Source organism: Pseudorasbora parva, chromosome 24, assembly GCF_024679245.1.
Source record: "Pseudorasbora parva isolate DD20220531a chromosome 24, ASM2467924v1, whole genome shotgun sequence".
Classification (NCBI taxonomy): Eukaryota; Metazoa; Chordata; class Actinopteri; order Cypriniformes; family Gobionidae; genus Pseudorasbora; species Pseudorasbora parva.
The window spans coordinates 20,867,280-20,895,167 of NC_090195.1; the positions used below are offsets into that span (position 1 = coordinate 20,867,280).

The 27,888-nt window shown below is 42.3% G+C and overlaps 1 protein-coding gene across 1 annotated transcript in view; it reads right to left on the reverse strand.

Annotated features, from left to right (window-relative positions):
* Positions 1-17,911, reverse strand: part of LOC137064132 (junctional adhesion molecule A-like) — a 101,496-nt gene extending 83,585 nt beyond the window's left edge. The window contains exons 1-4 of the mRNA XM_067435466.1: positions 17,864-17,911; positions 9,969-10,057; positions 7,657-7,974; positions 7,274-7,537 (exon numbers count right to left, since the gene is read on the reverse strand). Of these exons, the coding sequence (XP_067291567.1) occupies positions 7,274-7,537; positions 7,657-7,974; positions 9,969-10,047 (661 nt within the window). The 5' untranslated portion in view covers positions 10,048-10,057; positions 17,864-17,911. The remainder of the gene's footprint in view (positions 1-7,273; positions 7,538-7,656; positions 7,975-9,968; positions 10,058-17,863) is intronic.
* Between the last annotated feature and the right edge of the window lie 9,977 nt (positions 17,912-27,888).

The window sequence follows — 27,888 nt, forward strand, 5'->3', positions numbered from 1 at the left end:
TTTAGCCACTTAGCCATTGTTTAACCCTTAAATGCATGACTGTTTCGCCAGACATTCGTTAGCGACCTGGATCTATATTTAACATGGATAGACCTCTACCTGTCGTGATAGTATATAAAACTCCTAATGTTAGAGTAACACCTACAGAAGAATAAAATAAAACCTATTTCGTTACCTTTTGGAGCTTGGAAGGATTCAGTTTGAGCAGATGTTTAATACCATCATCATATGTCCTCGTCAGAGTTCGTTTACCAGTATATTCAGCATCTGCCTCATATTCGCGATCTCGAGCATATTCTCCAAACTCATTTTCAAGGTCTTCAAAATCAAAATTTTGATCACTGACAGCTTCTGGACCACATCCATCATCAAGAGACAGTGACACTAATATTTGATTGTGTTTAGTTCTTGCTCTCTGCAGTAAATCACTGAGCCATTTCAAGTTTTGCAGATTACATTTTTATTGTTTCGTTTTCTGTCAGCGGTAACTATGAGTGAAACGTCACTTCATAATTGCGTATCAGACATTGCCACCTTGTGGAATAAAGGTGAATTGTGCCTTATTTTGTCATTATAGATTAATTTATCATTGTGCAAAAAAAATATAAGTACAATCCTACACACCTCGGGTCGTTAGCGACCCTATACAATTTTGACAAAAAACTAGTGAAAAAACAGGCATTCAATTATAATTCTATTATTTTTTTCTTGCTATATTGTTTAAAATGGATTGATTGAGGAATACTAAGAAGGTTGATGTCTAACTTTTAAAAAATTAATAAGGAACAGGGTAGTGAATGACGTCTCGGGTCGCTAACGACCCGAAGTACGCATTTAACAACACGATCTCATGGTCATGCGTATAAATAGTCGTTCGGTATAATATGTATAATATGTATAATATGCCATAAAGTGCGTATCATATGCACACGAAAAACCGCGTACCATACGCACGCCAAAACTCATTTGGCATATACATTCCACGAGATTGCAAACTCGTACTATTTATACGCATTTTCGTGAGATCCGTCTCCATTTAAAGGTTAAATTCACCTGTTTTAGACGGTTAGCTGTAGTATCGCGTAGAAGTTCCATGGGAACTGTTGTAGCTGGAAAAAAAGGCAAATAGTCCAGTTGGGAAGAGTGTCGTTTGTATGAAGAGTGATCTCATTGCTCTGCTCATCGGCTCGTCGGTTCTCAGTATAGAACATGTCCGAAAGAAGCGGTTTTCGATTCTGTACTGCTGATCTGCTCGGATACGAGCACATGCTCAGTATCAGCTGCTCATGAGTTCATCAGTTCTCTCAGCAAAACATGTCTCAGTTCAGTGAACTGTTGGAGTTACAACATATAAATCAAGACATTAGTTTATTTATAGTCGGAGGGACTGTCACTCATGTCAGAAAGTGAGTAACTATTGTGGGATCAGCGCTGATTTGAGACGCGAACCGTTTAGAACGATTCAGTCCGATTTGGTGAACTGGTTCGACCGGTTCATTAAAAAGATCCGGTTAAAAAGAACGATTTGTTTGTGAACCGGACATCACTAATCACTAGAGTGATGATCGGCTCACAAGTGAAGAAGAAATGGTCGTGTTTGTGCCTTTCTGAATTGTGGCAACAGAATGCAAATATTTGCAGTGAACACTTGCACAAGGATGACTAACTTACACAGACACAACACAGCACAGCGAAGATTGAAGAAAAATGCCATTACATGGTCAAAGACAGGTGCAACCACTGTAGAGGTAATGTAAACTCTATTTATCCTTCCATTTGGGGACACACAGCTTGAGGAAAGATGTGCAGTAATAAAATAATCATACTTTACACACATGACGCTCTTCCCGGGACTATTTGCGTTTTTTCCCGGCTACACTGAGTTCCCACGGGACTTCAGCACAAGACTACTTAAAGACTATTTAGTGACAGTACACACAAAGGTATAGCGATCGAGATTAACTTAAAATTTCCCCGGAGTTGTCCTTTAATGTATTTGGTCTTAGCTTACTACAAACCCGATTCCAAAAAAGTTGGGACACTGTGTCAATTTTGAATAAAAACAGAATGCAATGATGTGGAACTTTCACATTACCATATTTGGTAACGCTTTAGATTACTCCTGGAAAGTACTGCATAATTAAAGCGAATTTACAGCATAACTTTTGGTAATTATAGTGTAACTATAAAGTAAGTACGTGTAGGTATAAGGGAACAATATGTAATATTTGTGGAACAAAGGGGTAACTATCAGACAAAATTATTTATACTGTAAGTATTTTTTTAATTTAGGGGTAATTATCCGTGTAGTTACAGGTTAAAGGGTTACTTCAGCGATTAGCATATGGCTTTGTATCAGTAGAAACCGTGGAGTATATTTGAATGATTGAGCTCCCCCCCCCCCCCCCATATCCTCCTGTCACAAGATTTATGGAAAAATTCCTCCCATGACGTAGCCTGACAAGCCAGACCCACATCAAGATGTTTGGTCTGGAAACTCACCATAGATAGGGCTCAATCCGAGGGGCGGGATAAATGGTTGTCTTTCAAACTCCTTCTGCACGCGATAGGATAGTGTTACCACCAACCAGAGCAACGAAGGGGAAACAGAGCTCGTTGATAGATTAAACATTTGCCGTATCCGGTCAGCAAAACTCCGAACACATCTTCCCTTTTTAAGAATGACTTCAGTGCCGTTCTTTGTTCTTTTCTCAGAGAAAAGCTTAACTCCAAGTCTTCCAGAGTCGCGGTCAAAGCTGATTCGAAAGACCGCCGGTCACCATGTGTTTACTAGAAGCACGCAAACACAACTCGGCCGTTGTCATTATGGCCCCGCCCACCGACTCTATACACGATGTGATTGGCCCGGCCAGAGTTAGGCGATTACAGCTCAGAAGGGTATTGAGAGTTGCTAGACGACACTCGCAGGCAGATTAGATTTGCTGCCGCTAGGGTGCATCTAGATTTCTAGGCTACCCATGACGCAAATATCGTCAGTTTGCGCAATCGGAGGAATTGTTGGCCATAGGCTAAAAACTACAGCCAGCAGAGGGAGCCATTTCTGCATGTTTTCAACTCACGCGTGGGGGATGGGAGATCACACTCACAGCACTCAGCTCGCAGCTGAAGCCTCAGGCATTCATGGAAACAGTGCGGCCAGCAGAGCAAAGTAAGTCTTTCAACTTCTCAAACTAATTCCTATGAAAGTTATGCTTTCAAAGGCATGAACTGAAAACGCGCCAGACTGAACATGCACTGTGAATCTATGCTGCGGATGCGTTTACCTCAGCTCTCATCACGAGCTCATCCATGACTGTCAATATATTTGACTCCTGCAGCGTTTTGGGCTGTGAGACTCCCTCAGCGGCTAAATCACATATTCAGACACGTTCAGTTTTTAATTGTAGTGTCTGTTCGCTAACTGAATTGATTTTATGAAAATGAACGCGGTTGCGGTGGGAAAGTGAAAGTAATTCAGTAATCTAGTAGCGGTGGCTTTGCGAGTGGCCTCGTAGAGCAATGAGGCATTCTGGGAATTGTTGTCTTTCATCCCCATGAGACAAAATATACATTTTCTGTCTTTTCTCAGTCTAGAAAGCACCAAATTAAAAAATAATTTCACATTTCTACTACATTAATTAATGACATTAATGATACAGATTCATCCTCTCAGTGCTGAAGTACTCCTTTAAGTACGAATGTGTGGGCTGTAAATTAAAGTGGCTCTTGTTCCCCTCTTGTTTCATGTAGTTACATGGTAAGTACAATAAAAACACATACACCATCTGATATTACTCAGAAATATTTATTTGAAAAACAACTTAATTCAAAACAGCTATGACACTTCTTTTTTTTTAAATAAACTTTCCATTTCAAATGATAACATTCTGACAGAAAGAGGCTTGTTTTGTCCCCTTCTCTTTCTTTTCTTTTCTTTTCTTGTTCCTCTTCTTCTTTTTCGTGATTTCCATTGATGGATCTTAAGAGGAATCCCATGTCTTTTGAAATTTTATATTATTATTTATTAAAAGAAAAAGTAGTACACCAAGAAAGGCTGTCATAATTTAGTAATCTTTTCGTATCAGAGCGTGAAATCAACCCTCGGATGCACACGCAGATGACTGCTGGTCGGAAGCGATAGTCTATTTTTTTTTATATTGTTACTTTTCTTACAAACACTTTTCGTTTAACTTCAGAAGACATTGATTCATCCATTGATTGTATGGATTACTGTAGTTATTGCTGTGTTGTTTGATGCTAGAAACCCAAAAGTGTTTTCATTATCAGAGATTATTTATTTATGTATACGACTTTATGGCATCTCGGATGGCATGAGGGTAAAAGACGAGTAAACAGTGAGGACATTTCTGCAGGCACTGTATTTTCAGTGTAACAGTTACATAATACAGAATACTAGCTAGAGACCTCGGATTCCTTCTTAAGATTCATCTGTGGCAAGGATGAAAAAAAAGAGGAACAAGAGGAGGATGAAGCCAAGCAAGAGCAATGAATGTGTTGTAAATCGGTTTAAAAAAATATATATATATTTTTAGTTTTTTAAATAAAGTTTTCCGAGTAATAAGCTGATATTTGTGTATGTGTTTTTATTGTACTTACCCTTAAACTACATGAAACGAGAGGAACAAAAGACACTTTAATTAACAGCCCGCAGATTCTTACTTTCCCTGTAACTGCACAGATAATTACCACTTAATTGAAAAAATTCTTACAGTATAAATAATTTATTCATTTTCCTGATAGTTAGCCCTTTATTCCCACAATATTACATATTGTTCCCATATACCTACACGCACTTACTTTATAGTTACACTACCAAAAGTTATGCTGTAAATTCACTTTAATTTGCAGTACTTTCCGGGCTGTAATATAAAAGCGTTACCCAATATTTTATTCAGAATACAACATAGATGACATATAAAATGTTTAAACTGAGAAAATGTATCAATTTAAGGGAAAAATGAGTTGCTTTTAAATTTCATGGTATCAACACTCAAAAAAGTTGGGACAAGGCCATGTTTACCACTGTGTGGCATCCCCTCTTCTTTTTATAACAGTCTGCAAACGTCTGGGGACTCAGGAGACACGTTGCTCAAGTTTAGGAATAGAAATGTTGTCCCATTCTTGTCCAATACAGGCTTCTAAGTTGCTCAACTTTCTTAGATCTTCCTCTTGATGATGTGCCAAATGTTTTCTATGGGTGAAAGATCTGGACTGCAGGCTGGCAATTTCAGTTCAATCGTTCTTTTACACAGCCATGGTGTTGTAATTGATGCAGTATATGGTCTGGCATTGTCATGTTGGAAAATGCAAGGTCTTATGTGAAAGAGACGACATCTGGATGGGAGCATATGTTGTTCTAGAACTTGGATATACCTTTCAGCATTGATGGTGCCTTTCCAGATGTGTAAGCTGCCCATGCAACACGCATTCATGCAACCCCATACCATCAGAGATGCAGGCTTCTGAACTGAGCAATGATAGCAACTTGGGTTGTCCTTGACCTCTTTAGTCCGGATGATATGGTGTCCCAATTTTCCAAAAATAACTTCAAATTTGGATTCGTCTGATGACAGAACAGTTTTCCATTTTGCCACAGTCCATTGTAAATGAGCCTTGGCCCTTGCGCTTCTGGATCATGTTTAGATATGGCTTATTTTTTGACGTATAGAGTTTAAGCCAGCAACAATGAATGTCTCGGTGGATTGTGTTCACTGCAATGTTTTTTGGAAGTATTCCTGAGCCCATGTTGTGATTTCCATTACAGTAGCACTCTTGTATGTCGCAGTGCCATCTAAGGGCCCAAAGATCACTGGCATCCAGTATGGTTTTCCGGCCTTGAGTCTTATGCACAGAGATTGTTTCAGATTCTTTGGATAATATTATGCACTGTAGATGATGATAACTTCAAACTCTTTGCAATTTTTCTCTGAGAAACTCCTTTCTGATATTGCTCTACTATTTTTCGCCACAGCAGTGGAGAAAGTGGTGATCCTCTGCCCATCTTAAATTCTGACAGACACTGCCACTCTGAGAGGCTCTTTTTATACCTAATCATGTTGCAAATTGACCTAATAAGTTGCAAATTGGTCCTCTAGCTGTTCCTTATATGTACATATTTTTCTGGCCTCTTATTGCTACCTGTACCAACTTTTTTGGAATGTGTAGCTCTCATGAAATCCAAAATAGATCACTTTCAACATTTGATATGTTATCTATATTCTATTGTGAATAAAATATAAGTTTATGAGATTTGTCAATTATTACATTCCTTTTTTTGTTCACAATTTGTACAGTGTCCCAACTTTTGGGGAATCAGTTTGTAGATCTGCTAAGCTGCTGCAGCTGCTGCCACAGAGTATGGACTTGCTATTGCCAATAAATACATAGACATGACACTGCTGACACATACAAATAATAATAATAATAATAATAATAATAATAATAATAATAATAAATAAAATAAAATCCCATAGCATAGTGGTCTCAAACTCAGTTGCTGGATAGGTTTCAGAGGTACTCTGATAGTTTGCAGCAGTACCAGCTTACAGCGAACACTATCCATCTTATTGTGAACATAAAAACAGACATGGCTATTTGTAAATTAAATCTGTCTGGCTTCCCGTGTAATCTGCTTCCAGTTATTTTTATCTGTATTTAGCTCATTATTCTGTTTGATATTGCATAGCAATGACATTGATCTATAAAAAAAGAAAAAAACAACTTTGTGGTTGTTTGAAACTGGTGTTTGAGGAAATTCACAAACCTGATTAAAGGAAACTTTTTCTCCAACTTTGTCTTCCCTGTGTGTCTTTGTCCTGGTTCTGTGATAGGAAATAAATAATTCAACTGAAAACTTGACTGTGCATGAATGAAGTGCTTTAATAGCTGATCTGATCGCTGTAGGAAGTCAAACACTATCAACTCTCATATGTTCTAACTGTGGCTGAGGCTTAAGTTAACACAAACACAATGCTGAGTACATCTTAAAACAGCTTCTCTCAAAATGACATTAGTGATTATTAAATAACTGAAAATATGAATAATTTTACCTTGCAAAAAAGCCAAGAGCTGAGAGCGTGAGCACTGCCACAATTCCTCCCACACAACCAGCAATCATAGACATAGAGTGTCCATCTTCTCCTATAGCATATGAAACACTTGTTATTGGACAGAATATTGTATTTCTAATAATCTTCATTGCTTCAGATCTGTAAATGATCTTGTTCTTTACATTTAGATTGTGTAAACTCACCTTCAATCGTGAGCTGGATCTCTGCTGATGACTGATTGCCATGTTTATTTTCTGCAATGCAGAAGTACGATCCTGTATTATTATGAGTTACGATTAAACTAATCTTCTTTCCCCAAGCTATTGGCATCTCCTGTTCACGTTTGTACCAGGTGTAGTTCATGTCATTTGATGGACTGGCTTTGCTTTTGCAGGTCAAAGTCACATTAGTGCCAACAGAGACTGAAGCAGATGGATCGATAGTGATGTGAGTTTCTTTTGGAGGAACTTTGACAGAAACACAAACACATAAGAGCAGTAAAACACACGCATTATACATTTTTTGGTAAAACATCACATTCTATGTTTAAGCAGCATGTTTTGCAATAAATACTCAAATCTCTTACACAGGACTCGCAGCATCACGCTGGTCTCCACAGTTAAATCTTCAGATGTTTTTCTTGGATATGTAGCAGTGCAGGAGATGTTCTTTTTGTGATCCATGTATGAAGCTTTGAAGGTCACGTATGAAAACACTGACTGGGTTTTATCAGGTTTCTTCTGTAACTGTGTTGTAATGTTGGCAGATTCAGGGATGTTGGTCCAGGATATTGTAGGAGGTTGTTCAGGACAGGGGGCTTCAGCAGAGCACCTCAGATTGACTGTTTTGTTCTCCATCACAGAGAGTTTATCATTGGGTTTTAGTTCAGGAGGTTGTGGTGAATCTGCAGGATGAATGGTTGTAGTTCATCATTAAGAGCCCATTCTTAGTGATGTCAGTAGATATTTATTTATTAAATTGATCAAGTGATTTATCAGTGAAGAAAAGCATAAGAATGTGTATGCTAGACAGTGGAGAATCTAAATGATTCCTCATGATGTTATTGAAGACAGTTGTGCAGTTCCTCTCACTGAGATTTCCAGTCATCTGTATGTCACTAAATCCTCTAATGATGTTTTCACTGCTATTAAAAGCTATAAAACCATCACTATCAGCAATTTGTGATTTATTTTTCTGCCAGATCCCATAAATAGATTTTGCCCTATAACGTTTGACCTCAAAATCGGGGATGATGAATGAGCAAGGAATCTGCACACAAGAGCCTGTCAGAGCTGTTACTGTCTGAGGCATCACTGCATAGTAGATATCATCAGCTGAAATATAAAAACACATTTGTGCATTATGACTTAAACCTTAGAGAGGAGGGGGTCTTAAAGGGACAGTTTACAAAAAATGAAAATTTGGAAAAATCACACCTTCTCAATTCCAAATCCTCACGGTCTTCCAAACCTGTGTAACTATTCTTCTAACATAAATATTTGAGATTTTTTTCATGCTGCCCTTGCATACAACAAAAATATACACTGACATAGGAAAGTGAAAAAAGGACAAATAAGCAACATAAAAACAATTATGACATATATGACTTGTGCTCAGTTTTTAACCCTTTAACTAAATAGCCACCTGTGGGACGGTGACAGTTAACGGACAACTCCGTTGAGAAATGACCCTAGGGGTAATTAACAGATGGTTACCGAGTAGATCGTTCTCTGGGATGAGTTTTCATTAAAATTGAATGTAAAGAGTTTTATCTCTAAAATCTTATTAGCTTATAACGCTAGTCTATGGAGCAAACGGTAAGTGAAATTAAATCGCTAGTTAATACAACTAACAAGGCTCAAAAAAGCCTCACACTAACACGGTAGCATAATGAGGGTCCCTACATGCAAACCAAAGCATTGAGAACTTTGTAAGTGTACAAACAGTTTAATAAGAAGATAATTTATAAACACAGAACATTACGCAGTTACGGACAGGCACCATCTTGGTCTCGACAAATCAAACCACGAACGCTGTGCTAAGAGATTGAGAACTTTGTAAGTGTACAAACCGTTTAATAAAAATATATTTTATAGAGAAAATCCATTACACTTTTACGGTCAGACGCCATCTTGGAACACAGTCTTGACAAGTCAAACCATGAACGCTGTGCTAAGTGATGAACTGTGACTTGGAATCTCATATGGGCCGTTGTTTCCGGATGAAAGCACTGAACGCAACAGAAAAAATAAATAAATAAAAATAAAAATGTCCATGTAAGTAAATTTCACAAACTTATTGACCAGCTCACTTAGAACAGCGTTCGTCGCTCGACTATTCAAGACTGTTTTCCAAGATGGCGTCTGACTGTAAACCGCGCAAGGCACTGTCTCTATATTAAACTGTTTGTACACTTACAAAGTTCTCAATGCTTCGGTTTGCATGTAGGGATCCTCATTATCCTACTGTGTTAGTGTGAGGCTATTTTGAGCCTTGTTAGTTGTATTAACTAGCGATTTAATTTCACTTACCCGTTGCTCCATAGACAAGCGTTATAAACTAATCTGTTTTTAGAGATAAAACTCTTTCCATTCGATTTTCATGAAAACGCATCCCAGAGAAAGATCTACTTGGTAACCATCTGTTAATTATACCTCTAGGGTCATTTCTCACTGGAGTTGTCCTTTAAAAGTCTTCTGAATCCATATTATAGCTTTATCTGATGAACAGATAATAAAAATAAAAATAATAATTTGTAATCTTTGCTTGATACATTTTCTTGTCCTTTGTCAATATGTATTTTTCCTCTTGTGTCATCATATAATTTGTGGTTCTGCTGGTAAATATGATTATTTTAAAAAGAACAATAATAATAAACTGGGCGTAATATGGACCAACCTGAGTAAGTGTGTATAAACACAGAGCTGATGATGTTGATGATGATTATGATGAAGGATGGGATCTGGAACACAGACATCACTAGAGATCTGAAAAACACAGAAAATACAAACACAGAAAGTAAACTCTATACTTGTGTGCCAAAAAGCCCACATATTGTTTTATCCCCCTTTGAGTTAATTTTTTGAGGTAAACTTAAGTAATGTTCAAGTATATGTAACGGGGCGTGTTTCAGGAACAACATATCCCATCAGCCTCAGTTCTATAAAAGGAAGTGATGAGACTTGTTCGTCGACTTTCTCCCTTTGTTTTTTCGCTGATGATTCATAAATGGAAGTTGCTGCAGATCTAAGGTATGGCATTGTGACACTAGATTAGTAAATTTTGTGAAGTTATTGTAACTTGCATCTAGCAATGTGATAAATAATGGGTTTCCCGAGCCCGATCTCATGAAAATGCATATAAATAGTATAAGTGTATATTAAATTGACACATAAATTGACTGGAGATGCTAGCGGTGTTCAAAGCTCTGAGGAGCTTTTTCCCGGATCTCCGCGGCCACCATGTCCTGATACGCTCCGCCTATATGTCGGTAATCACGTATCTAAACCATCAGGGGGGTCTGAGGTAGCGCCCATTATGCAAACTTACCCACCAGATCCTCCTGTGTTCCCATGGGAGACTGTCGTCTCTCAGTGCAATGTATGTCCGAGTATTGTTCTCAGACATCGCAGCAATTCTTGGCACTTCCTCCCAGCTGTCTCAGGCTAGGGGCACAATATTTCACCCCAGGCCAGAGCTGTTTGGCAAAAGCTTAAAAGAGTGATGTTGTTCTGAGAAAAGTAACTGAAGCGTTGAAGCAAGGGACGTGACCTACTGATGTGAAGTGAATTCTGAGGTATGGCTTATGAAACGTGAGAAAATTGGCTTCTAATGACAGAAGGTTTGCTCTACTGAATCAGTAAAACACCCACAGGAAAATAAGTTTTGCAGCTTGTTTGGCCTATGGAATTCAGAGAGGAGGTATGCAAGTTGTTACATGATTTGAGAACATCTAGGCAATAATAATCACAGATCTAATCTACAGTAGTACTACTGGCCCAAAATGGCTTACGAGGTGGAACGATACTTCAAGGATTGTGGGGAGTGTATTACTCACAAAACGGCATGCATGAAAGCAGCTCATTTGCAACAAATTGGCAATGGACCGATGGAGCTGGTCTGTATAGATTTCCTCTAACTTGAGCCTGACTCAAAGGGTAACATATTGGTGGCACAGACCATTTTACAAGATACGCCCAGGTGTTTGTTTCAAAGAATCAAACTGCACAAACAGTAGCCAAGACCTAGTGGACAAGTATTTTGTAATATTATATTTTGGGAGAATCTATTCCATAGAGGTCAGAGGAGAATTGGCAGACTGTTTCAAGCTGATAGAAGAGCAACTTTGACTGAAATAACCACTCGTTACAACCTAGGTATGCAGCAAAGCATTTGTGAAGCCACAACACACACAACCTTGAGGCGGATGGGCTTCAACAGTAGAAGACCCCACCGGGTACCACTCATCTCCACTACAAATAGGAAAAAGAGGCTACAATTTGCACAAGCTCACCAAAATTGGACAGTTGAAGACTGGAAAAATGTTGCCTGGTCTGATGAGTCTCGATTTCTGTTGAGACATTCAGATGGTATGAGTCAGAATTTGGCGTAAACAGAATGAGAACATGGATCCATCATGCCTTGTTACCACTGTGCAGGCTGGTGGTGGTGGTGTAATGGGTGGGGGATGTTTTCTTGGCACACTTTAGGCCCCTTGGTGCTAATTGGGCATTGTTTTAATGCCATGGCCTACCTGACCATTGTTTCTGACCATGTCCATCCCTTTATGACCACTATGTACCCATCCTCTGATGGCTACTGCCAGCAGGATAATGCACCATGTCACAAAGCTCAAATCATTTCAAATTAGTTTCTTGAACATGACAATGAGTTCACTGTACTAAAATGGCCCTCAGTCACCAGATCTCAACCCAATAGAGCATCTTTGGGATGTGGTGGAACGGGAGCTTCATGCCCTGGATGTGCATCCCACAAATCTCCATTAACTGCAAGATGCTATCCTATCAATATGGACCAACATTTCGAAAGAATGCTTTCAGCACCTTGTTGAATCAATGCCACGTAGAATTAAGGCAGTTCTGAAGGCGAAAGGCTGATCACACATGTAGCCTACATTTACATTCCAATAAAGGTTATTGATAACATTACTTATAGGCACTCATCATATCTTCCGCTTCAGGAAACCCATGTTAATGCTCAGCAGTACACATAATGGTATATTTCCATTGTACTAAAATGCATTAATTTTCAATGGGTATATATGTGGCTGAAACAGGTAGCCAGTGCCTCCCAAAATTTTTCAACATTAACATTTTAATATAACATTATAGTCATTATGGCCTTTAGAAAAATGTTTTTTGAGGAGGTGGGGTAGTGCGCTATATGCCCCTGTGGTGTGGCCTAAGCTTTTGTCTTTAATGGTATTTTTTTCCTTACATTACTTTTACTTTTATACTTTAAGTAGTTTTGAAAACCAGTACTTTTACACTTTTACTTAAGTAAAAAACTTGAGTTGATTCTTCAACTTCTACAGAAGTATTTTTAAACCCTAGTATCTATACTTCCACTTGAGTAATGAATGCGAGTACTTTTGACACCTCTGTAGACTGTAGACGTGAAAAAGCGAGCCAAGATCGCTACCATCACTAAAATGCTGTTGCTTTGTCAGTTCATCACAATCTCACAAAGTTCCATTATACAAATTAAGTTGTCAACAATAAATCTCTTACTTACCCTACATCTTGTCTTGACTTTGTTAATGAGAGGTTTTGCGAGCCTGCATCAACTCAACACTTGAATAACCTGCTAAAAAAATCTGGCAGAAAAAAACTTGACGCTCTCCAAAGCTCTGAGCTCGGACACAAATGTGCAAATCTGCCAAATCTGTTTCACCAGTATTATTACAGAATCAACTGAGGGTGTTTTTGCTTTCATTTGAGGGTGCTCTGCACCATATAACCCGGGCCTGATCTCGATCAAAAGACAAGAAATTGCATGTATAGTCCAAATATATTTAGACCTTTAGACCCAAATATATTTATTCAGTATAAGTCAAGAACATGGGCGTAGATTACACGGGGGACGGGGGACGTGTCCCCCGCACTTTTAATAAAATGTATTTTCGTCCCCCGTATTGTTTACTATTTTTCTTGCTGCGTCAGACATCACGTTATTATGAATGAATGATTGAATGAATGAATGATTGAATGAATGAATGAATGAATGAATGAATGAATGAATGAATGAATGAATGAATGAATTGGAGATGGGAAGGAAGGAGGCGGGAACCGGCGTTCAGCAACTTTAAAACATAAACAAACCATAACATAAACTCCAGGCCTAGTCCTCTCTCGTCTTCCACGCTCCACCATTTATACTCCAATCACTCTGCCGGGAGCCGAGACCGGTGTGGCGATCAGCTGCCGCTCATTATCACTCCACCGGCCCGCTCTCACGGTCCCTCGCCTTGCTGATTGCCACAATGCTTTTATTTACATTACCAAACATTTATTATAACCGTAGTAAATATACATAAAGTTTAACGTTTAAATGCCGGTACAAATTACCACTGTATTGATATAAAAAAAATATACAAATAATGTTACACATAACGTTATTGATGGCCAACGGACCTTTTCACTGACGTAATGACACAATGACGTGCACTTGCTAGCCTGTTCCATTCATAGACATAATATACGTAGACGCCCCATAGACTTACGCTGGCTATTGGAGCGGACGTATCAGCGCGGCGCCATCTTGGATGGGTCCCCAATGCTCCGCCCCCCGCATTTATTTCTACTGAGGAAGATGTATTCTCAACTACAATGATCATAACTCCCCGAGTTTTTACCGGATTTTCACACAGTTTGGTTTGTTACAAACTGCAGAGACTTAGTTATGATACAGGACACTGTCACACATTGAAAAATTCTGCTTTCATGTAGAAAGACTTTGTATTACGAGCTTTAACTAAGACATATGGTAGACTATGACATATTGATAAATGTATACATTTATTAATTTTATATTTTAATAAAGAAACAAGTTTGATTTTTCACTTAATTTATTTCTCTCTCACACACGCACACACACACACACACACACACGCACACACACACACACACACACACACACACACACACACACACACACACACACACACACACACACACACACACACACACACACACACACACACACACACTCACCTTCTGTAACACATACAAACTCCCTGTATACTGTACCAGCTCAGAATTATAATTTTTTAAAGGCCTAAAGTAAACGTTATAATTCCAGGTCATTCCAGCATCTTACATTACACTGTCAGACTTGCAACTGGGACTGGGGAGCTAAAATCCTTTAAAAAGAACTGTTTTGCACAGCTTCTTGCGTATGCTTGCACTCTGTAACTCCAGGGTAGTTAATTTTGCGATGTGTTGCAGCCTTACTTTGTGAAATAGGCCTACAGACACCACAAATGACACAAGCATGAAATGATAATGATGTAAAATATTGTAAAATAACCTAAATTATTGTTCAATCTTACTTGTGAAACGTAATCCCATGCGATCTGGTATCAATATTGCGTTATTGCAACCGTAAACTGCATAAAATTCAGGCATTACTGCTCGCTCTCCATTGACTCTGAATGCTAGCGTTGAGTGGAGAGACCCAACCAATATGGCGGCGACGCTGGATCACGCTCCAGCACATCATGGGGTGTCTACGTACATGATGTCTATGGTTCCATTTACGTGTTCTCCGAATGCTAAAGAGGAGCCTCGCCTAGCCTCTGAAGGAAGTGACTTGGAAGGATCAGTCCTTCCAAGGAAACATCATTGACATTGAGAAACACCTAGTGTCTCTCTCGCGGACACGCTGGGCATCTCTCGCGCACTGTCGTGCTGCGTCCCAATTCGCCTACTTATACTACGTCCTAAAAGTATGTACTCTTTTTGTGAAGAAAAGGTATATACTTTTGAGTGTGTAGCAGAAAAGTATGCAAGCTTCCAGTAAATCCAATTTGAGACGCGACTGAAACGATGTTGTGAAGCTTCCCGTCATTTCTGCGTTCAAATCGGTTCAAATGCAGCGCTGCCTTCCCGGAATGCTGTGCTGAAGCGTGGAAGTCGCTCGACGTCACCCATAGGAATAAAGTGGAGCGCGGCGCGCCACATAAGTGTTCACGGACGACTGGATCTGCACCTGAGAGACTGTTTACGGCGTGCTCTAGTCACACGCGCGCGCACCCTACCGGGAGAAGAGCCCGTACGGCCCATACAAGGACCTTCCACTCTATTAACGTCAAGTGGACCCATACTCGAAAAAAACTCTCCGAAACTTGTGAGAAACCGGAAGGAGTATTTTTGACACAGAAATACTCCATCAAACGTCCAACATTAGTTTTAAAACTTTGTCTATGTTTAGGATGGGAATCCAAGTCTTTAACAGTGTAAAAAGCTCAGTAGCCTATGCATGAAACAGCACCCCCCCCCCCCCCCCCCCCTTTAAAAAAGTTCACAATGCTGCTGCAGGTGAAATATAATGTGGACAACACTGAATAAATATATTTTTTGTCAGGTTAAATATTGATAGTTGGTCACTCAAACCCCTTTATCTAAACTTCTCTACTTAACCGTCAGACTCGCACATCCGTCATGTTTGTAGTTTTTAACGCTTTTTGTCCGCGTTTGTAGTTCTAATCGAATCCTCGTCCAACTCGCAATGGGTTGTGCGCAATATCAGCAGTTAGAGTGCCCATCGATCCATACTTCGAATTCGGACCGGAAATAGTAGGCTAAACCCTCCGGGAATCTTTGGAATACTCTTTTCAACATACTACGATTTGGGACGTAGCCTACTAATTCTATTTTCGAATACTATTTAGGATGGATAGTATGCGAATTGGGATGCAGGGTCGGTCTCTCCCGCGGACACGCTGGGCATCTCTCGCGGACTGTTGGTCTCTCTCGCGAGGTTCACTTCGCTTTTGTCATAACCTATACGGCGCCTCATACGAACCGGCGTTACCTGAGCGGGAGGTGGGCGGGAGGCAATGACACTAAAGACAGCTTTCTCCAACCTTGTTTGATAGCGCGCTTCTTGAGGTCACAGCCCACGGGCAAGTGTATTTACATAGAAACCAATGTGAATACATCAAATTCAGGGTCAAAAAATAGTCTATGCATGACCTGTCATTTTATTCGTATCTAAATATGAGGAGGGCACTCTCTCACAGAAAGTCCAAAAGCGGATCGTACCCTGTCGCGCTGGAGCTGCAGCTGAAGGAAAATAATCGTTATGAGCTGAAATGTGACGACGACAATCAGACGATTGCGACAATATGCTTTATGTATGTTTTTCAAGCCATCACAATGTAAGCTATTTATTGGCAATAATGTCATCATATGAATAATGCAGTTTTTTTAATGTTAATAATGACGTTTTTTTAATGTTAAGTATCTTCTGCTCACCAAGGCTGCATTTATTTAATCAAAAATACAGTTAAAACAATACAGTTAAAACAGTAATTGTGAAATATGATTACAAATTAAAAGCTTTTTTTTCTATGTGAATATATAGTAGGCCTCCTAGTGTAATTTATTCCTGTGATCAAAGCTGAATTTATCATCATTACTCCAGTCTTCAAAGATCCTTCACTAATCATTCTCATGATGATTTTAGAATCAAGAAACATTTATGATTATTATCTGTGTTGAAAACAGTTGTGCTGCTTAAAAATGTTGTGGAAACCATGAGACATTTTCATTTTCAGGATTCTTTGATGAATAGAAAGTTCAATGCACAGCATTTCATTTGCACTTATTAAAAAATATATCTTTTGTAATATTAAAAATATCCCCTGTGTTCAGTTTAATGCATGTCTGATCAATAAAAGTATTAATTTCTCTTTTCTAATGAATTTTTGAATGGTGTGGTGGTTTCCACAAAAATGAAGCAGCACAACTGTTTTCAACACTGATAATCATCATAAATGTGTTGATCATCAGATCCTCATATGAGAATAATTAGTGAAGGATCATGTGACACTGAAGATTGGAGTAATGATGATTAATTCAGCTTAGATCACAGGAATAAATTGCACTTTACTATATATTCAAATAAAGAACAGCTGATTTACATCAGAATAATATTTCACTGTATTACCTTTTTTATTACCTGTATTAACTTTTTTTTTTTTTACATTGCATACAATCTATGGAGACTTAATGCACAAGTGTTTAGGCTACATAAAAACCAATCATTAAATTGGCATAAAATATAGGAGAAAAAAATTATAGATATTAGTGGTTATTGTTCAGCAATGTATTTGATATATTACCGAATTAAAAGCAAGAGATGCGATAAATTATATTGGTAAAAAAAAAAAAAAAATGGTATTACGACATTTCTGTCCCCCTTACTTCTGAAAAGATGGCTACGCCCCTGGTCAAGAATACTTATGTTTTAAGTATATTTCTGAGAAATATGTAAAAGGTAGACAATGTGGTATACTTTCTTATTCTTTAGCATAAAAGATGTACAGTACTAATAGTAGACCTATACTTCTTTTACATAAGGGTCTAACCACGATTGTAAGTAATTAAATTTACCTTCAGCTTGTGTGTTATTATTACTGAGATATGAAGAGAGAGTCACTGCATGAATCTCCCATCACTGATTAATATCTTTATTAATTAAGCATAGTCATGAACACGTTGTTTAGCCTATACGATTAAAAATGTCAGTTCACAAGAGATAAGCCTTACCTCAGAGCAGTGCAGTCAAAGAGAAGTCTATGAACACGTCTTCCTCTATGCAAGATCCTCTATGGTAAACACTTAGTGAGGTAATGCCCTCTTGACTTTTTCCAAGCAGCACTACAGGATGAGTTTTTGCATTTATGCATTTATGCAGTTTATCACCAGTTTATCAGTACCATATTACCAGTCTGCCTTTGTTCATTCTGTGCATAAGTGTTTGTCATTTGTTCAAAAAGGGTGCAAACATAACACAACAAATAAGCAGATAAACTCAAATACAAAAATGTTTATTAATCAGAATACATCATTATTGGAAATAAGGTCATATCAAACTTTCCTTGATACTTTTTTTAAAGTTTTTTTGCGGGATAAATGTCATATTTTTACACTCATTCATTGCTTATTGTGAACCCTGTTTTTGCCTATCTTTTTTTGTCCTTATCAATAAATCTAACCATAACTACACTAACTAACCACCGACAGCTTATGAATGCAGATGAGATTGAGTTCATTGTGACTGGTGCACAAAACTGCACTTAAACCCTCAAATTTACACCATATTTAGACTCAAAGCTGGCATAGGAGACGTGTAAAATGGTATATTCATATGTGAAAAAATTAAGAAAAAAAGAAAAGGAAAAAAAAGAACTGAAACCAAAAGTTTCTAAAAGTATCTCATTTCTGCTATTCCGTTTAAACATAGCTTTAGTGGTGTCATATACCACTGAACTCCCACTGTAGTTACAGGAAGACACACAGAGCTTTTAAAGGTGCTGTATGCAATTTTTACTAATGCACACGTACGTCTGCAAGAACATCTTAAAGGCCCCATGAAATAAAAATGTAAGTTTTTTAGCTTTTGGTAGGATTATGTTAGCCTTAAGGTTAGGAATAAGCTGGTGTGTTCCAAAACAATGACAAAATTTGCATTTAGGAGATATAAGCATTCGAAACTTACAGGCCATGTCCACACTATGTTTTCATTTAAAAACGTTTATTTTTCTCCCCGTTTTGGCCTTCCGTCCACACTGAGACAGCATTTTAAGTCAATAAAAACGTATCGTTTTGAAAACGCTCTCCAGAGCTGATAAATTTGAAAACGCTGTCTTCGCGTAGTAATGTGGACTGTGAAAACGGAGGCTTTTTAATAAGATGACGCATTTTTAGCCATGTGATGCAGTCATATGACCGATTCAGCCAAGATGGTGAACGACATTGTACAGCAGTTGTTTTGTATGCTTTCTGTTTTGACCGCCTTGTTAAATATTAATGTCAGTTTGTACATACTGTTAAAAAACTCAGTGCCTTTTCTCGACATTGTCGCAAAATTAGTATATAAACGAGTAGCGGAAATGACGCAAGTCAAAGCGTCTTGGATTTGCTCATGCGCAGTACGGGGATGTAAGCGTTTTCAGACGTTTCAGTGTAGATGAACACTTTTTGGAAAACGATTGAAAATGATAGTGTGGACGTGGAGTGTTTTTAGACGAAAACTCCGTTTTTAAATTTATCCGGATTAGTGTAGACGTAGCCACAGTCTCTCACTTCCGTTAAAATGAATCACAGATTTGGATGACATCATCGCAGACTTCATCTTCTCATCACTTCTTCTGTCCAATCAAATGCTCTCTGAAGCGTCTGGCCCTGTTACACTGTAAACAGACGCTGAAGCTGTACACACATTTACTATTTTCTACATGGTGAAGGGCACGATTCAGACAGTGTAAATATGGTTTCAGTTGAGGCAAACAAAGTCTGGTTTCATGTTAGTTTTACGCGCACTGCAGCAGCGCACAACATAATCTAGACCAGAGCCGATGACTAGAGACACGAGAGCGCAGAGATGCATGACCGTATCATGCGTGAGTCGGCAGATACAACAAAACATATCGTACCCATTTTTCTGCTCAGGGTTGTTGTTTTTTTCAACTTCAGACGCTTAGAGCACTGAACAAAACGTGTTCACTGCCAATAGAAAATTATTTTACATTTTTTATTTTTTCTCGTTCACATACTATGTTGCAGGTTGCGTCAGGATTTACCACAAGTTTTCAAAATTGTGATAATCAAACACGGTTTTAATGTTAATTAAATTTTAAATGATAATACTAACCATAAAGTACATTTTATCATGGTTTATCGTGAAAGCGGTAATCGCCCCATCCTTATAGTCAATGGCAGAGCTGTGCCTGGAAGTTTTTGATTTTAAAGAAAAGGTGACTAAAAGCTACAGATTCCAACAGAGCTAGTGAAGTGTGTATTGGCCATAAGTGATTAAATCCGAAGATACTCTGTACTCTACTACAGTGTATTCATTATGTCTGAAGTGTGTCTCTGTGATCCAGGAGTTCTGCTGTTTTGAGACATTAGTCTTTTCATAGTAGATGATCAAAACCGTGTTGACACAATCTAAGTCTCTGATATTAACCTGCTGTGCACTATGAGAAAAGATTATAATCATGTTTTATGTGCAAAATACTTTTATATTTCACATCATCAGCTGGATAAAATAAATAAATTAGCTGATGAATGAATAATTAAAAAATGTCTAGAGTACCAAACCTTTATGAACCAGATTTGCACACAAAACTAAACTGAGGCCTTACCAGACCAGAAGGCTTATTCTCATTGTCGCTGGGTTTATTGAACATATTTCTCCTAATAAAAAAATGATGTTTAAAATGGTCTTTTTTTGCATGGTCTAAATAAATGCCACATAATTATATTCAAACAGACCACATGACAGCAGAAATATGTTTCAAAAGGGATTTGATATTAACAGCACTAAAAATGTAAAATATTTACATATCTGTGTGAATGTATAGCAGCTCCCATGAATAATACAATTGTAGATCGTAGAGATTCTATTGTATTTAATTGTCATATCAATTATATGTTTTCAGTCAAATTTATTAAATGCTGTTTATTTCGATGGCCCAGTAGTGCAGCTGTACTAAATTAAACCACAACACAACAAAATCATCACAACACAACAGAAACAAGCCACAACAACGAAATCGTCACAATACAATGGAAATGCTCCTGACCACGAGGGGGCTCTCAGAGTGCAATAAAGTTAGTTCCCTTTCGAGAGAGGTTCCTCGTATTACGTATGGGAAAAACTCCTTTTCTCGAGAATATGAAGCAAAACTTTAATAAAGGTATCCATGTAAAGCGCAGTGCTGCTGAACGGCTATAGCTCAGCGCGAGGAGCGCTCTGATTGGCCGGGCCACGGCAACTGCATGAACCTATGGTGAGGCGGCTGAGAGGAACGAGCCAATGGGGGGCGTTCCAGGAGCCCGCCGAAAAAAGGTGCTTATATTTGCATACAGGAGGCTATATAAAGCCCTAATTTCGCCATAGGTGTCAGATTTTATCTCCTTCAGCGATACCTTCGCTGACCTCCGGAAGAAGCAACCGCCGTCGAAAAGGCACCAGCGGAACCTGCAGCTGAGGACGACGGACTCCCTCTCCGCCTTCTCTGCCGTTCCAGCTACGCCATCCGGCGATCGTATCCTTTTAACTCTCTTCTCCTAAAAGAGCGCGGGGCGTTGTTTCAAATGCCTCGCATTTCCTGCGGCTCTTGCAGAGCTCCTCTCCTCGGCGGCGACCGTCACGTCATCTGTGTGGTATGCCTTGGACGGGACCACGCGCAGCTCGCACTCTCTCTGGGCGGCTGCCCCGAGTGCGATGAGATGGCGCTGCAGACCCTTCGGGCTCGCCTCGCCACCTTCGACCAGGTCCCTCCTCCTGCCGCTGGGCCGCGCCGCAAGAAACGCCGCGACCAGAGACTGCCGGAACGGTCTGGCGACTGCACGCCGGATGACTCCCCGCGTGCCTCGCCATCGCCGGTCACCTTCACCCAGGAGGAACAGCGTCCCTCTCATGCAGCGGCCTGTTCGGTTTCCTTTGGTGGCCCGTCGCCAGAGGATGATGAGGACAGCCTCTCCACAGCCGCTTCTGGTAGCGAGTGGTCAGCTTCTGTCTCGGAGCCCCCCGCTTCGACGCAGACCGCCACGAGCGCCAAATCTAACGTCGACGCGGAACTCATCCGCGTGCTCTCCAGGGCCGTGGAAGACCTCGGGCTCGAGTGGTCCCAGCCCGATGAGCCAACGCGCAGCAGATTGGACGAGTGGTTCCTGGAAAGCCGCCGCCTCTCTTCTCCTCAGAAGCCCGCGCCTTTCTTCCCTGAGGTACACGACGAGCTTACGAAGTCGTGGAAGTCGCCCTACTCTGCTCGCGCCAGATCCGCCTTTTCCCCAGCGCTCTCCGTTGTCGACAGCGCTAAGGAAAAAGGCTATGAGTCTCTTCCTCCCCTCGAGGAGGCTGTCGCCGCGCACCTCTGCCCGCCCTCCTCCTCCAGAGGATGGCAGTCCAGGGCTCAGCACCCGTCCAAGCCCTGCCGCACCACTTCTGCTCTCGCTGGCCGGGCATATGCCTCCGCTGGCCAGGCTTCCGCGGCTCTTCACACCATGGCTGTCCTTCAGGTGTTCCAGGCCAGACTTCTCCGCTCCTTGGATGAGTCTGTCCCCGACTCCGAGGTTTTGAAGGACCTCCGCAGCGCGACGGACTTGGCCCTTCGCGCCACTAAAGCCACTGCACAAGCCATCGGGAAAAATATGGCTAACCTGACGGTCTTAGAGAGGCACCTTTGGCTGAATTTGACCGAGATGAAGGACGCGGATAATGCCTCCTTTTTGGACGCCCCCATCTCCACTACCGGTCTCTTCGGCCCGTCCGTCGTGGGTTTCGCGGAGCGTTTCACTGAAGCGCAAAAGGCTTCGCAGGCTATGAGGCATTTCCTGCCTAAGCGCTCCAGCTCGTCTTCAGGCCAGGGACGCTCTCGAGGTAGACCCCCGCCTTCTCAACCCGCTAAGCCGGCAGAGCCACCTTCCCGGCCTCGCTCCTCTTCTGGACCGCGCCAACGTTCCCGCTCTGCGAACCGCAGCAGTCGGCCTGAACGCCGGGGACCTCGACCCAGGCTTGTGTTGAACCCCGAGCCTCCGAAGCCGTCCTAGCCGCAGGGATAAAAAGGAGATGGTCAGGTCTCGCCTCGGCCGGACCCCCATCTCTCCCTCCCGGTCTCCCAGTTCCCTGCACCCAGGTGACTGCCGACCTCAGTTTAGCAGCCAACGAGCCCGTTGTCAAACGCACTCGCCTGCACACAAACGCCGTTATCACGGCGACCCAAATAAATCTCAAAAATAGCTTTTTCTCTGTAGTAAATGTGCCCACACATCAGTCTGCACTCCTACACTCATTCACCCCTCCCACCCATGCTATAAATGTCCCGGCGCCCACTCCACAGTGCACGCCGCCACACATAAGCACTACCCCCTCTATGTCTCAAGCACAAAATGGCAGCGCTACCGAGTTCCCTCTAGTAGGCGACCCTTATCCGCGCCGGCTCCAGCCGCTATCGTGTCGGGCTCAGGCCTGGCAAGCCATGCCCGGGGTATCAAATTGGCTTATGAACATAGTAAAAAGGGGCTACTCGCTACAGTTCGTTCGCAGGCCCCCGCGCTTTCGCGCCGTGGTCGAGACCTCGGTGAGAAGCAGCGTCAGTCACGTGCTTCGCACCGAGATTTTGAAACTGGTAGAGAAGGGAGCGGTGGAGCCCGTTCCCCCTTCCAAAAGCGAGTCGGGCTTCTACAGCCGATACTTTCTCGTTCCGAAGAAGGACGGGGAGCTCAGGCCCATCCTAGATCTAAGGCATTTGAACAAAGCTCTAATGACTCGCTCTTTCAAAATGCTAACGATGAAACAGATCCTCGCGCACATTCGCCCTGGGGACTGGTTTTTCACGATAGATCTGAAAGATGCGTACTTTCACGTGCAGATAGCCCCCCACCACAGGCCATTCTTGAGATTCGCCTTCGAGGGGCAGGCTTATCAGTACACGGTCCTGCCATTCGGCTTATCCCTGGCGCCCCGCACGTTTACGAAATGTATGGACGCGGCATTAGCCCCGCTCAGGCTGAAAGGGATGCGGGTGCTCAACTACCTCGACGACTGGCTAGTGATAGCCCAGTCTCGAGCAGAACTACTAACACACAGATCCTGGCTCCTCAACCATTTAGACTGTTTGGGTCTCAGGATCAATATCGCCAAGAGCTCGATGTCACCCACTCAAAAGATATCTTTTCTGGGCATTGTTCTAGACTCGAGACTCATGAACGCGCGGCTAACGACACAGCGCGCGCTATCCGTCCAGAACATGGCGACTTCATTCAAAGCCGGAACTCGCGTTCCCCTGAAACACTTTCAGAGAATGCTCGGCCTTATGGCCTCGGCATCGTCAGTGCTCAGGCTGGGACTGCTACACATGCGCCCCCTCCAGCGTTGGCTACGCGCCCGTGTCCCTCCTTATGCATGGAAATGGGGCCGTTTTCCCGTCAAAGTGGGCCACAGCGTTGTCAAAACTTTGGCTCCTTGGACGAGGACAGAGTGGTATCGGAGGGGCGTGCTTATGGGCACAGTTACGAAGTTGAAAGTGGTCTCGACAGATGCCTCCACTCGGGGGTGGGGAGCCCTGCATGAGGGCAAGCCGATCTCTGGCCTGTGGGCAGAAACAGAAAAGCGGCTGCACATAAACTGTCTAGAGATGAAAGCGGTCGCCTTATCGCTGAGAGCTTTCCTTCCACATATAAAGAACCACCACGTCTCTGTTCGTTCAGACAACATGTCGGTGGTAGCGTACATAAACCGCCAGGGTGGCCTGAGATCATATTCCCTTCACCGCATGGCGAAGCATCTCCTTTTATGGGCAGAGCACAACCTGAGCTCCTTGAGGGCGGCTCACGTGCCAGGTATTCTGAATGTGGGTCCGGATATGTTATCCAGGAGAACCATTCCCCCAGGGGAATGGTCTCTTCACCCGCAAACGGTTCTCTTAATTTGGAACACCTTCGGCAGAGCGAAAGTGGATCTCTTCGCCTCAGAAGACAACACTCACTGCCCAATATTTTTCTCCAAACGCAGGGATGCCCTGGCCCATGTCTGGCCCAGCCTCCCGCTGTATGCTTTCCCCCCGATCGCGATGCTACCACAAACCATCAAGAAAATCAGGGAGACAGCATCCGCGGTGCTTTTAATAGCCCCGCTCTGGAGGAACCGAACGTGGTTCTCCGATCTGATCCAGCTGTCAGACACAGCCCCATGGCCCATTCCGCTGAGGAAAGACCTCCTCACGCAGGCGAAGGGGGGGATCTGGCATCCCAGTCCCGAACTATGGGCCCTCCACGTATGGCCCATCAACTGGTATCGGGAAACCTCTCTGACAGAGTTATGAACACTATAGCGGAAGCTAGAGCCCCCTCGACGAGGCGGCTATATACTCTGAAGTGGTCAGTGTTTTCTAACTGGTGTGCCGTCCGAAATATCGACGCACGCTCATGCGAAACAACAGAAGTGCTCGCTTTTCTCCAAGAGCTACTGGACGCGGGTCGTTCCCCCTCCACGCTCAAAGTTTATGTCGCCGCCATAGCAGCTAACCACGCTCAGGTCGCGGGACATTCACTAGGGAAAAGTGAGCTCATTGTACGTTTTCTTAAAGGGGCCAGGAGATTGAACCCCCCTCGCCCCCCTTCGGTCCCTATTTGGGACCTCGCGGTGGTTCTAGACGCTATGAAGGGTCCCCCCTTCGAGCCTCTCCAGACCGCGACCATAAAGCTTTTATCACTCAAAACTGCGTTTCTGCTGGCTCTGGCCTCGGTTAAACGTGTGAGTGACTTACACGCACTCTCAGTGAGTCCGTCCTGTCTCGAGTTCGGGCCCAACAACTCCAAAGTTGTTCTTAAACCGAGACATGGTTTTATACCCAAAGTGCTTTCTACCCCTTTTAGAGCACAGGTTATTACTCTGCTTCCTTTACCCGCATCTCAGGGTGAACAGGACGCGAATCTACTCTGCCCGGTCAGAGCTTTGAGACTGTATCTGGAGCGCTCCTCCCCCTTCAGGCAGTCGGACCAGCTGTTTGTCTGCTTCGGCGGCCGCACTAAAGGTTGTGCTGTCACGAAGCAAAGACTCTCACACTGGATAGTGGACGCTATCTCGCTGGCATATGAGTCTAAAAACCTGACTTGCCCTATAGGCGTTAAAGCCCACTCCACTAGAGGCATGGCCTCATCTTGGGCTTGGTCGTGTGGCATTTCTTTGGAAGATATCTGTGCGGCGGCAGGCTGGGCCTCTCCGTCCACTTTTATCAGATTCTATAAATTGGAGGTTCCAGCTCTACAAGCAGGGCTTCTCTCCATCTAGGCTCTATCTTGACCCTGGTAAACAGATTGCCTTTAGTTTTGGCCTGTACACATCAGTCCTTAAGCACTTTTCATCTATCATAAGATCCGACTATGTCCGATCAGCCGTTCAAACGAACCGACTCTTCCGGTTCTTCATCCCCCTTATAGCCGCCTCTTCGGTGTCTCGGGGGTTATTTACATGTGCTTTGGGCATACTGGGTCAGTCAGCACACACGGCGCTTTACATTGTGTTCCCATACGTAATACGAGGAACCTCTCTCGAAAGGGAACGTACTCGGTTACTTTCGTAACCTCGGTTCCCTGAGAGAGAGGAACGAGTATTACGTTCCGTGCCGTGTTTATGCTTCTCAGGTATCGCTTCAGTCGATCTAAAAACCTGACACCTATGGCGAAATTAGGGCTTTATATAGCCTCCTGTATGCAAATATAAGCACCTTTTTTCGGCGGGCTCCTGGAACGCCCCCCATTGGCTCGTTCCTCTCAGCCGCCTCACCATAGGTTCATGCAGTTGCCGTGGCCCGGCCAATCAGAGCGCTCCTCGCGCTGAGCTATGGCCGTTCAGCGGCACTGCGCTTTACATGGATACCTTTATTAAAGTTTTGCTTCATATTCTCGAGAAAAGGAGTTTTTCCCATACGTAATACTCGTTCCTCTCTCTCAGGGAACCGAGGTTACGAAAGTAACCGAGTACGTTTTCCTTGCCATTGCTCTATAGATTGGCCAATCTTACAAAGATATAAACACTACGATCAGTTTTAAAGGGGTGATGAATTGAGAAATCACGCCAATTCATTGGCTGATGATGCAGCGCTGCCCCTCTACTCAACACCTTGAGCCTATACCAGCATGCGCGCCATCTTATCTCCAGATTTCTCTGCTGAAAAAGAAGCTTGTTGGCAGTGATAGGAGCTTGGCAGCGTATGCAGCTTCTCATTCCCTATTCAGAAGGGAGCATAGGTTATAGGTATTCAGAACATAGGTTACGGGAGTAATCTGAGACGTTCTCTTTCATAGGTTCACTTGACGCTGCGTAGTGATGCATTAGGAGAACTGTACACACGGCAAGCTACGTGCTGCTGCATCTGGCACAAAATGTCAGGAAAGACACACATGACTGGATTTAAGCTAATAGAACATGCAAACCCGGAGCCATGTCAAGATCTAGACTATAAAACTTAACAAATGTGTGCGGGGAGGACCACCCAGAGGCTACACAAATGTTTTCTAAACAAACTCCCTATAAAGCCATACAGCCTGAGAGGAGGCCACACCTTTAGTAGAGTGAGCCCGAATGCCTAGAGGTTAAGGAAGCATGCGCACCTCATAAGCCAGAGAAATAGCCTTTGTAAGCCAATGTGAAACTCTCTGTTTCGAAGCGGCAAGCCCCCAACGGCTGGTTCTGAAATATACCAGTAATTGGTTAGACTTCCTCCAGCCACCCAAACGGTCCACATATATTTTCAATTCTTGAACCGGCAGTGAGTGACCTGCGAGCAAAAAGAGGTGGAAAAAACCTTGGTTACATAATGCGGCCTGGGTCTTAAAGAGACCTTAACTAACCCAGGAGCTATATTCAAACAAGTCTCGCTAACAGAGAGAGCTTGTAAGTCCCCTACTTGCTAAAGAGAGGTAAAGGCCAACAAAAAAAAGCCACCTTAAGAGTCAGAATCTGAACTGGTGACTGCTGACTCCAATGGCTCGAATGGAGCCTCTGACGATACCTCCAGGACAACTGACAGGTCCCAGGAGTGACCACCAGGGGGCGAACT